This window comes from Haliaeetus leucocephalus, unplaced genomic scaffold (assembly GCF_000737465.1).
Source record: "Haliaeetus leucocephalus isolate CR32 unplaced genomic scaffold, Haliaeetus_leucocephalus-4.0 Scaffold206, whole genome shotgun sequence".
NCBI classification, from domain to species: Eukaryota; Metazoa; Chordata; class Aves; order Accipitriformes; family Accipitridae; genus Haliaeetus; species Haliaeetus leucocephalus.
This window is the reverse complement of record NW_010972642.1, coordinates 9,755,643-9,768,069: the sequence shown is the minus strand read 5'-3', so window position 1 is coordinate 9,768,069 and position 12,427 is coordinate 9,755,643. Positions and strand designations below refer to the sequence as shown.

The 12,427-nt window shown below is 42.1% G+C and overlaps 1 protein-coding gene across 1 annotated transcript in view; it reads left to right on the top strand.

Moving 5' to 3' along the window:
• The window catches only part of CREB3L2 (cAMP responsive element binding protein 3-like 2), a 37,783-nt gene extending 26,270 nt beyond the window's left edge, over positions 1 to 11,513 (top strand). The window contains exons 9-12 of the mRNA XM_010566349.1: positions 4,386 to 4,485; positions 5,426 to 5,552; positions 6,249 to 6,474; positions 7,416 to 11,513. Coding sequence (XP_010564651.1) covers positions 4,386 to 4,485; positions 5,426 to 5,552; positions 6,249 to 6,474; positions 7,416 to 7,491 — 529 coding nt within the window. The 3' untranslated portion in view covers positions 7,492 to 11,513. The remainder of the gene's footprint in view (positions 1 to 4,385; positions 4,486 to 5,425; positions 5,553 to 6,248; positions 6,475 to 7,415) is intronic.
• Positions 11,514 to 12,427: the final 914 nt, after the last annotated feature.

The window sequence follows — 12,427 nt, the reverse complement described above, 5'->3', positions numbered from 1 at the left end:
CTGGGGATCAAGATGCAGGGGAGTTTTTAATTCTCATTACTCTGAGTGGGTGACTGCAGCATTTTTGGCATCTTTAGTATTAGAACACTAGCATATGTTTCCTCTCCTAACTTAATGTGACTCAGTCCCTTAAAAGAAACCCATCCAAGTTCCTTTCTAGGCAGTTTTCTCAAAACTAAGGAAGCACATTATTACATGCATATCTGTTATGTCTTGTAGCCACAAGTGAGCCAGGCTTTCATTGGTTTTAGTAGCATCTGAACATGTGGGGCACTCCTGTCTCAGAAAGCAAAGGGTGTGAGAAGAAGCTGGCACCAAGAGTTGAACTGACTTGTCCCAGTCACCAAGAAGGCTTGATTCACTAGCGTTTTGGCACTGGGGCCGAAAGCAGAAATTGCCAGTGATCTAGGGGGTTGCATATGGTTTCTGACACGAGCGTTGTCTAGCTGGAACCATGGCTATTTGGGCTTAAAGGCAATATTGAAACATCCGGTACTGTGTATGACATCTGAGAAGTACTTTTGCTTTTCACTTCTGTTGAGTCTGTATTTATAGATATACTGATGGTCACTTTTCCTGGAAAAATGATAGACATAGCATATGGTTGAGTGTGTCACACATGGACAATGCATGCAAGTAGCTGCTAGAGTTGCTCCCATGGAGTAACGACTAGCAGGTTGTGTAGATCTCCACTCTGACAGGCACCTTAAAGGCAATGGCTTTATAAATACAATTGGGATGTTCTTCCATTTCTCATACTTCCGTTCAAGCTATTGTTACAACTCCCAGTCATCTAAAGATCAAGTTGCATATCAGTCTGACCACCCCAAGGGTTTATCAGCACCAAAGCTGCCAGACCTCACTGATTTGCTTCGCTGTTCCTTTATTTGAGGCTGGTAAAGTCATTTTACCAAGTCATTTTCAAGGAGTGATGGATCTGCATTTAAGTTGCAGTGAGATATCTTGCACTTCATTTCAGACCACCCTTATAATAGTTGACAAAGTGTGGCAGCCCTGGAGCAACTCCTTGTTTTCAAAGCAACAGGACAGTGTTTTGTATGCTGAAACATCTTTGATGAAAAATTTCTGGATTTTTTTCTTTGTAATTCAAATGAGGAATAATTATGGATTTTTTTTCTGCTTTGTGGTATTCTGGTCTTTCAGTGGAAATCTTACTTTGGGATTTGCTGTCTTTCCTACAAATAGGACAGGCAGAGAAGGAATCTGTGTGTAGAGTTGGAAGACAGAATAATTTTTCTCTCTCCATATCAAAATTAGGTTTTGTTCCTCACAACGTAGACAAATTCTCTAAAAAATCTTGATCAAAATAAACAGTGTTTGGTGTCCCTTAGAAGCTGTCTTTTTTTGTTTAAATCACTGTTGGATTTTAAACATAGACACTGAATTGAGGAAGCCTCCCAGGTGGCTAGGTCCTGGAGTGTCAGATTTTCTCTCCTTAATCAAACTGTCACCGGAAGCAGAGGGGAAGCCTTGACTTGTTCCTAACTTTGGTAGAGAGAGGGGCTCTTCTGAAGATGAATATGTGAATGTGCACACGAAAACAAGACATCACAGGCAGAGTGAATTTGCTGGCAGTGTGTGGAAGGGAGAGCAGGAGTCTTCAGTCACTTTACAGCTTTACTATGAGGTGCTTCCATTGGCAGAGAAAAGCGTGAAAGCACGTTCACACCTCCTACGGAGGTGACCCTCTAATTGAATATCACTGGGAAATGTGTCAGACACAATGAAAATAATCCCTGTGGGTGCAAACCCCCTTATGCATGCTGCCTTGGGATTGCATTTTCTCCTGTTAGGATTTAGCCATAGGCAGCGTGTTTTGCTAAAAGCGTTCATGGCCTTCCTTCTGCTCTTTAGAGGGAGCATCTTAGTTTAACTTAAGTCCCTGTTCTGCAGAGCAGAGAGTTGCTCCTTTTCCCTCTCATAGTCCAGATCATCCCTGCAGCTGGCCAGTAAGAATGAATGCAGCTTTTGTGTGGGAGAGGAGATCTTTTGATCTCGGAATCCAGTCTTCCACCATTCCAGATTCAAATAGGGAATAAAAGCACCAAGGACTGCCCCATTTTGGTGGTGGCAGGGTAAACTGGTATCATTTCTGAACAAACTTGTTTCTTGCTCTTGCCTTGGCTCTTGCTCTTAGTTTGAAAATGCACCTGTAGCCTATCAGCTCGCAATACTGAGTCCTTGTCTGTGGGGAGGCAACAGTAGCTCTGCTCAAACAGATAAATGACTTGGAGGAGAAAGACGTTTTATATAAAAGTAGTTGGTAAATAAGGTGGGTGATGAATCTTCCTCTGTGTATAAGAGACCTCAGAATACCTGCCTAATTTTACTTTCCAAAAATAGTGGTTTGGAATCAGCTCTCTGGGCCCACTCTGCCCAACAGTTTTTTTTAAATCGGGACACAAAAAGGCAGAGATTAGCAAAATCAGGAGAATTGCCTCTTCTCTGTTGATTTCCTCACCAGCCATTAGCTGTTTTCTCTCTGACACCTCCACAAAAAGTGGCAAGAATGATCAGCATTTCAAGGCTGATGCTGCCAACCCCCGAGCTGGGGAGGAGGAGAGCTCCCTCCTCGCTCCGTAGAGCTGTTCTGTGTCAAGCCCAGTGACTCAGGCCTGTAACGGGAGAAAGATTTAGTCTTCTATAAGAGCACAGAAATTGCAGGGTTAAAAAGGCCTTGCTGTATAACATAGCTAGAGGCATATGGTGGGAATACTCTAGGCAGCGTATTCTGTGCCGGAAAATGATATATACCACGTACGCAAGTCTTTGTGAACCCTACGCCATGTAGTGGATGTGAGGAGGAACTGGGAGAGATGCAGAAGGGAGCAGGGAATTAGGATAGTCTCATTTATGTGATGGACAGTGTTTTAATCTCTTAATTTGCCTGTGGTCTCTCTAATAGTGAATAAAGGACTGAATTAGATGAATCACTTTCTTTTTTTAAATATTGAATTGCAGAATAAACCATGCTCTCAAGAGCATGCCAGACATCCTTCCTTAATAAGTTGAGAAGGATCTGCTGGCCCAGATAAATCTGTGCTGTGAGCATGCCTTGTGCTCATTTCAGAATGCATTCCTGAAGTCCTTGAATTCATTAAACCCTAATTAGCAATGAGCATTGATGATTAAAAAAATCTATAATAATAGGCAGACAAGTGTATATTGAGCTGCCAAGGCACCTCTGGGTCTGGCCTACAATTAGCTTTTAGCCAGTTTGATCTTAAAATAATCTTTCTATTTTCTCTGACATTCTGACCTTGCCTCTTGCTTTAGCATTTGACGTCACAGCCTCCAAAGCTGTTGCCTGGAGTTTTGTGGGGGTTATCCTCCACAATAGATTGTGAGACTTACAGGAGAAGTGAAAAGTAAAGTTGGAAACAAACAGCAGATTTAACATCTTGATACGAAATTGTACTAGATTTGTGTGGAGGACAGGCATTTGGGTTACTCCTTACCTGTTAAAAAGCTTTAATGAAAACAAAATTAAAACTGCTGTGAAAACCCTGTATCAATCATACTTTGAGATTATTTCCCATTTAAATGACTAGTGTCCTGACTGTAGTAATTGATGATACAGCAGAAGAAAATCAGCCAGAAAGACAAAAGAATATCCTTCTGGTCTGGGACTGTTGACTCCAACTGCAAGAGAATTGCCATTGTTGTTGGGACCTCTGAAAGCCACAGTCCCAGTAGCCACTTGAAGCATCTGTGATTTTTGTCAGCTCCTGGAGGATTTAGCAAATAGCAATAAAGTGCTTTATTTAGTAAACGAATTTGAGAAATGGGAGTCTGTGCCTATGTCTGACTTTAAGACCTTCTCTTCGAAAATGGTCCGGCATGTGGTCCAAAGCACCGTACAGCAGGTTTTCAGAAAAAGGAGGTAGCCATATACCTCTACCACCAATTAGAGCAGTTATAAACTTGCTTCTGCACCTTTTCAAATAATGGCGAAACTCCTGCTGAATTCATGACATAGAATCAGGTTATATATGCATCTAGTCACTGCATGTAGAGCAGTTTAAGTTGTTTGTACGCTTTCCAGAATTGTTTCTTGTAGAGACACTGAAAACACCATTTTTATTGACAAGAGCTTTCTGAAAGTACTAAAGAAGTAATTGTTCAGGGACATCAGTTGAGGGAAAGAAGAAAGATCTTTCTGAAAGTTCCAGTGTTAATACATGTTAAAACTTTGTAAAATTAAATACATTCCTTGCTACTAACTTCAAGGAGAGGACTTTAACTATCTATACCTTTATCATAAATGCTGTATTATTGCCAGGTGTGGAATTTGAAGCAAAAAGCTATTTAACCATCAGGTAGATCAGTGTGTGTGATGCTTGTCTGTTGTCTTTGCTTTCCAGAACACTTCTGCAGCAGTTGCAGAGACTCCAAGCCATGGTTGCTGGGAAAGTGTCCCGTTCGTGTAAGGCAGCTAGCACACAGACAGGGACCTGTCTTATGGTGAGTGTCCCTAAAGCTGGGAATTGTAGGGGCATGCGAATCTCTTTCCACTGCTCAAAGTCACATCCCTTGTACCGCAAAGCCCCTCACTTGCAAATTCTCAGCTTGGGAAACTTCTCTTCATAATCTGACAATTAATTTTGAGGTAGGTGAGACTCCTGGCTGATGAAGATTAATGGTTGTGGGAAGGCATTAAATTCTGGAGGAGACTGGGCCTGTGCTTTTGATTGGGTGCTGCAACGATGAAAGAAGGAGCACTGCTCCTCTTGAGTGACCTGTTTTATTATTTCCTACAATATTGTATGTGAGAAATGGTGTCTAGGGTTGTAAAATGAAAATGAGGGTGTCTTTTGATACCAGTGAGAATAAATTTGCTCATCCAAATAAAAATATGACTAAGGCTGTAAATCTACCTCTGTCCTACTTCACTAATAGTAGTCAGGATAAGGAAAGGATTAGAATGAAACTTTTCCCTTTTCCTTCCCTACACTCAGCCAGCAAGTTTGCTTTATACTTGTGCTAGAAATTGATGGAAATTATTTTCAAGGCCTAAGTTGTTCTCCTAGTCTGCCAGCCTCTCTGTCACTTCGAAGAAAGACTGGGGCCAGCAGCAGAAATAACCTTGGAGATTCCCAACAGCATCTTTAAAACACATATGGTGGTTGTGTCTGCTTTTCAACTTTGGGAGCAAATAAAGCTACAGGCCAAAATGGTGGCAGACATTGAAAACAAACTCCAGCATTGAAATCTGCCCTTTAAAACACTGACTTGTTACTGTATATGTGCCTTTGCTAAGACACTGTATGTAGTGATGAAAATAGCCTCAGATGATTTGTTTTGAAAAAGTATCAGATCTGCTTTGTGTTGATTCTTAGTTTTGATGTGCACATGTGTGCCAAGAGGTAGTGCACTTACCTTTTCTGCATCCTCCCTTTGCCAGATGGTGGTGCTGTGCTTTGCAGTAGTTTTTGGCAGCTTCTCTCAGAGCTATGGGCCATATCCTTCTGCTACAAAAATGGTGTTGCCCAGGCAGCATTCCTCGCCAGAGTCCTACACAGACTCCATTGGTAAGTGACAACCATCACAGTCTTGGTCCCTTGCTTGATTGTGCTTCGGCACTTGTTTTCTACTCCCAACCCTAACCCCCTCCTCAAGCACCTCTTGCTTTTCTGCTCCTTTTCTGCTCCTTAGCTAGCCATTCCTTGGTATACCTATGTTTTTCAAAGGATAACTTGGCAAGCTGTTCTGATGGCGGAAGACTTCATAGACATGGGCAAAGCCTTTGCCCGCTAGCCTGCTTGGTACTTCTGTTTAAAGCAGGTTTTTTTCTGTTTGTGGAACTAAAGCTAGTGGTCTGTAAAAAGTAGCAGGATTTCTACTCAGTAGCAAATGTTCGTACTGTTAAAACGTGCAACTGGTATCAGCTGGTGTGTCCTTTGCCAATGTCAACAAAGAGTCTAAGGACTGCATGGGAAACTGTTAGCATTATAACAATGCGTAGTGAACCCGTTGCTTTCAAAGTATATTATCAAAGTGATTGTTTCATTTTCTTCTTGTGTTGTGAATAATTCAGAGCTTTTTGATCCTTACCTGGACCATTGCTGTGGTATCTTTCCTCAGCTATCAAATTACCAGTTAATCGCTATGAAAAGACCTTTGCAGCTTTAGTTCTGCCCTGTCGGTTTCCATTTCCTGAAATGACCAGGGCTGTTCTCTGAGCTGCCTGTTTCTCATCTCTTTTTGCCTTCTGTCTTTGTATGCAGTGAGGTCAAGGAGTCTGCTAATTTACGAAGAGCCTCACCAACTGGAGGAGTCATCAAGCCCGATCTCCTTTGCAGATCGCAATGACAGGCAAGCAGACACCTCCAAGTACACAGCACTGTCCCTGGAAGCCATGCCAGGGACACAGCAGGATGATATCATGCAATTCACAATAGCCAACGAGACAAGGCTAGAGAAATCGGTGCTGCTGGGCCTGCAGCAGCACAGGTGAGTGCAGGCCGGGCTGCTTGTCATATGGGTGTTTCGCGTCACTGTCATTTGTGCCTGGAGCGCAGCAGTAAGACTAGGGGCTCAGCTATGCTGGGCACTGTGAAACATGAAGTAAGAGTTTGGTCTCATCTGGAAAGCTTATAGGCAAAGTTATTGTTACTCTGGAGAAGTGGTTGCAATAATATTGTAGTAATACAGGTGCCAAACTCGGTGCTTCTGCCAGAAACCTAACCCCTGTAAGCCTGTTGTGCCTACCCACTTCTTTAAGCACTTACTTCTGTGTCTCCTAAAGGAATAAACTTTTGCCAGTTGGGTGGAAGCGTGAAGTTGTGACTCACTGCGCTTTCTATGAGGTTAGGGTGTGAAGAGCTGGATCTTCTTGCTGCAGTGATCTTACTAAAGCATTACTGTGGAAAGTTTGCAGGACTTGGTCTTAAGAGACAGACCTGTAAAGTTATCTGAACTACTTAACACAGAGCTTCTTTGTAATTTACTTTTTGGTTTTTTTAGCATAAATGTAAGTTTTGGGGCCTCTGCAAAGAGAGAGATTCACTGGTTTAAATATGTCTGTGCAGTTTTCTTTCCATTCTACTTTTTCTTATCCTGCTACTGTCCTGTTGGCCCAGGTCTCGGTCTCTGCTGACAAGCAGTAGCAAGCACACCAAACAGTGGAGAGAGGGATTTTGTTTGGAAGCATGCTATTCTGAGGGCTAGGATGAGCCATATTGCTCCAAGCATACCTTCTGAGCTCTTGTGTCAGTTATACCTAGAGCCAAAGAGATGACTAATTCAGTGTGTTACCATACTCCAACTGACAAGTACCTGGTAAATACTGAGTGCCTTTTTAGCATTAGCCAATTCAAGCAGGATATGCGCTTTTAAAAATGACTAACTATTAGTGTTAACCTTTGTTGTTTTGGTTTTTTTGTTCCCTGCAGAGTCAACTCCGAACTAGAAGGAAATGAAACACTGAAGATAATTGAAATAGATAGAAGAGTCAATGCCACCTCTTAAAAATAAAAAAGGCCTTTTTTCTTGACTTCCCTCTTTCCCACGTATTTTCAACCAAAGTCCCCCTGACTTGTCATCCTCAGTGAACCAAAGCACAAAAGAGAGGGAGTTCAACTTCTGCATTGACTGGTGAGGCTGTGACTGCAGATGGGATATCTTGTCTTTGTAACTCCCTTCCTCACTTCACACACAGTCCCTGTCTTTGCTTTTATTCCTTTCCTGTCTAATACTGCAAGGACAGGATTGAATTATGATGGCAGATGACACCCGCAGTGTGCCGGTGACTGGTGGGTGTGTGTGTGCGTGCATGCACACATCCTAATCTGAGCACAAAGACATTCTGTAGAAGAGTGAAATATGCAAAACTGATAGGAGCATGTGGGTGATAGGTTTCTTGGGAGAAGGTATTTGAGAGAAAGAGGAGATGCAGCATGATGCTGCTCAGAATCTAGCCACAGCTCCATGCCTACTGGTCTACAGCACTTGAGCCTTTTGGGGGGATTGAGAAGCATGTGTGTAGCCTGCTTCTGAAGGGACAAGAGAGGGCCCTGATACTGCTGAGTTAACAGCACAGGCAGGAGAGGGAAGGGCAATGATGCTACTGAATTGTCCTCCTCTTGATCTTTCTCTTCTCCCCTCCAGCCTCTTTATCATTTAGTGGGGTATCATTTTCTGGGTTGAAAGCAGTCCTGGTAAGCTTCCCTACTGCCTCAACCCTTGTGGAATTCAAGCAAAGATCAGTCGCTGTCTTGTCACACTTTGTGTGGGAGAATTACGCTAGTTTAACTAGATCTGTTTAGAAAGCAGGTTTTGTTAAATTTATGCAATGTTTTGGATGGATGTCCTTTAGTCTGCTTAAGTCTGATCTGTTTAGTTTAAATCAGTTCCTTCCTAACAAACTAAATCAATGTAAGGCTTAAACCAGAAGTGCCTCCTGAGAGGACCATATGGATTTAATTTATTGGCTTCTAGATGCATTGATGGAATTTCTTATGTAGACCCGGTCTCAGACTGTCTTGTGTTTTCCTTTCCTTGCCATCTTCCTGTTACTACTGTAAATAGTATTTATTAGCTTTGCAAGATTTTGTTCAGGCAGTCGCAATGAAGAGAACTGAGCTTCCCTAACCCTGCAAGTGGTCTGGGCAAACTCTGAAATAGGACACACAAATATCACTGAACACCCATTCCCTCCCCTCAGACTTGAATTGCCCTAAATAAAGCCATGTGTCTTATCTTCCTCTTACCTCCTTTTCCAGAGATGTGATCTTTGGCCAGCTGCTTAGCCGAAAAGATAGGGTTATAGGTAGCCTCAGCTAGGCACGGTTCAGGCCTGGAGGTGGTAGATACTGTATTAACTCTATGGCAAGACAGCCTCTGACCTGAGGAGGTGAGTATGTAGGCAGGAGATAAGGCAAAAGAGGGATGAGATGGGCACATAGGGAGGTGAAGTTGACTGGACCAAGTTCAGTGGAAAAGCCAAGAGCAGTATTCAGGTCTGATCCTGGTCCAGTACTTTTCTCCTTGCTTTGTTTCCTCCTTGTCTTATGTAGCTGTTGCCTTTAAGGGTTCTCCCTCTCTTACTACCCTGGTCACGCCTTTGCCCGAGCTGTGCTGCTTGCAATTTGTCCTTGCAGTGGCACAGTCGAACCTACCCCAGGATTTGAGCAAGGTTTTATCTGGTTACTGCAGAAGGGCACTCAGACTCTATTGAGGATGGATTTAATATGAAAATCCTCATTCAGCAGGCTAGCATAGCTACTTTACAGTTTACCAGAAGAAGTCAATTTTTAAAGAGGCTAAAGAATTTTGAAACTCTTTTTTTTTTTTTTAATTTTTTTTCCTAATGATAAATAAGGGAAAAACTTAACCTAGCCTTACAAGTAATTTTTTACCATGTACAGTAGATATTTCCTGCAAGTATTCTATTTTGTAAAATATTGGATTTGTATTTTATTACAGCAGCTGCCACACCAGCTCCTTTATTGTTCTTCATTCTCCTTTGACTTTCTTCCTTCAATATCCTATTTGCCACCCTCAGGCCTGACTCAAAACTCAGTGAAATGAACGGAAAGAATTCGATGAATTACAGGGAGCTGTGGATCAGTCCCCACTGTGCCATTTTAAGAAGGTGTTTCACATTTGTGACAGTGAAACATGTGCCTGACTCCATGAGCTGGTAATGAGTTTTGGTGTACAGACGTGCTTTCTAGGTAATGCCCTATTCTTATATGTAAGTGCCTTTTTATTATTTTATCTTTGGTGGCAATGAGAGGAGAAGTGCTGTTGTAGTCTATTTTGCAAGTGTTCCCTTCTTCTTGGCATGGGTCAGCCTCTTCCCTAAAGTCTCTTTCCCTTCACAGTGATCCTGCTGGGTCTTCTGAATCATTCCAGTATCCACCCACAACTTTTGTATGATTTTTTTTTTTTTTTAACAATTTAAGGCTTCACATAAATAATGAACACTGGTGGGTGCCACAAGGGATGGCTGCATTCCTTAGCCACATGAGGTCAGCAAAGTGACAGGACAAAACTGGGACTGACCATTCCATTACAGTATGGCTAGGCATTGTAAGTGGGCAAGGTCATAGCTTAGAAAGTCCCTTAAAAGGTCTTTTTTTTCAGAGCACCCGTGGTTTGTCACCTCTGAGGACAACTGAATGGTTAAGTCTTCTGCAAAAGAGGCCCCCAGCAGCTGAGCATAACCCTGCTCTTACTAGTCTTGTAGCTTGCACTGTGCATAAGCAGGAGACTGCTCTGCCTGAGCTCATGCCTATTACCAGTTAAATGGATCACCTCCCATTGCAGATACAGCTGACTTCACTGTATTAAAACCAAAATTGAATTATTTCTCAATACTTAAAGGACAGACGATTTCACAAACCCAAACAACCCCCCTCTCTGAAACCTACTGCACTAGTCACCATTAAATCTTTGCCCTTTTGTTTGCTTAATTTGGGCATGTCAGTTCAAATCTGATCGGGAGATGGTCATGTTTTCATCTGGAGCATTTTAAACTGGCCACGGTCAGGGTCAGGCCTCTAAACTAATTCATCTAAGCCATTATGGCCATACCAATTTTCTTGTAAATGTTTGATAATCTATTGCTATAATCTTAGTTTGTGTAATCCTTTAAGTTATTTTTAGGTACTTTTTGGGGGAATCTCTTGACCTAGCACACACATTGCTTGGGGATTTATTATATTAAATATTACTTCTTTATTATAAGGAAAACCTTTGCTTTACTTTGGTATGTTTGTGATCATTTTTATTCAGGGGCCTTAATAGAATAGGTTTCTCTGCTAGATACTAGGGGCCAAAGAATCTCCTGTCATCACCTACCCACAGGCTGTTATGCGACAAGGACCTCGCTATCTCCAGAGGCAGTTTATGCCCGTGTTACGTACCTAGCAGGGGGACAGAGGAGGCAGGACACATCCAATTGCACTGCCAGCCTCAGCAGCCCAGGGGTGACCCAAGTGTGAATGTTGATGCACAGCAGACCACCTGGAGAGGCAGCTGTATGTGCTCTGTGTTAAGGGCATAGGGAAGGAGTAGTAAGGTGTATTCAGGGAGGATGCCAGTATAAGTGCTTTTAATTAGCTCAGCTATATTACTTGACGTCTTAGCCTTCTGCCAGTATACTTTTTCCAGTGATGAGTGACTTGGTGCTGTAGAATAATATTGTGTGTGTGGACAGGGTAGGCTAAGGCCTTCATGTGCTACTTAATTTCCATTTCCACTAGAGGACTTAAGTGATCCATAGAGTCTTCAGCTGTAACGTTATGCTGCTTGTCAGGACGATTTTATACACACTAGTAAACTTACCTTTTGGCCTATAGCTTTAAAGCATGTCTAGATCTGTCGGGTCTTTGCTTCTAGGGAGATAAGCTACAAAAGAATGTAGGGCATTATTTTTTTATATATATATATATTTTAAAAGTATCAAGCACAGGGCAAGTGACAGTTCTAACCTTGTTACCAGTGTGTAGATAATGTTGGGGTTTTTTTTCCCAGGCTATTTATAGTTCTTTGCTGCATTTCTCTTCTTTCATCTGTACCATTCAATATTTTTCAGCAGCACGGACTAATAATGGATTAGGCTGAGGTTCTTGGGCCAGATCGTAGCTGATACAATGCAGCACGCTTCATACTTAATGCTTTTGGAGGCTGCAGGTCTGATTTATACTGGCAGGGGGCCTCTTCCATATCTCTCTGTGTAACAATGTGTCTCAGTGTATTCTTGATTTTTCTAACATAGAGCTGAAAATGAATATAAAAACTTTTCTTCTTTGTTTTTTTTCCTGCTAAAAAAATCAACCCACCTCTCTGCTCCCATCCCCCCAAACTATCAGCGGTGAATTCTGTCTAGACGCATTTAGAATGTAGGTCAAGTAAATGAATGATACTAATTGCTACGTTGGGAGGGATTTCCACTGAGTATTTGGGCTCTAGATTCTAGCTAATGCCAAGAGGCCATTGTACAAAACCCACGCAGCTAAGAACAGAAGTATATGGAGTATTTTTATACTCTTGGTGACTAAAATATTTCTTTCTCAAGTCACTAATTAGAAAGGGAACATTTTGTATTCTGAAGGTGAAATGGTAGGTCAGTACTTTGCAACTACAAAAGTTATACTTGCCTATGTAAGTAGTGTAGTGCTATGATGTGTTGCTGCTTTGCACTATAGTGTTAAGGATAAACAACTTTGGGGGCTGCAAAGATGAATGAACTGGCTTACGTGTTAAGGTCTTTACAAATAAGATGTAAGGATTCAATCAATGGGCCAGGATATTGTAGCTTTCACACGGCCAATAAAATGACAGTGGGCATTCAGGGATTTGTTGAGGGTGTGATCTCAGTTACTACTGCATTGCTTAGGTGATCAGCATCCATTGGAGACTACCAAGTTTGAGAGGGAAATTGCCATTTGTTTTTGTG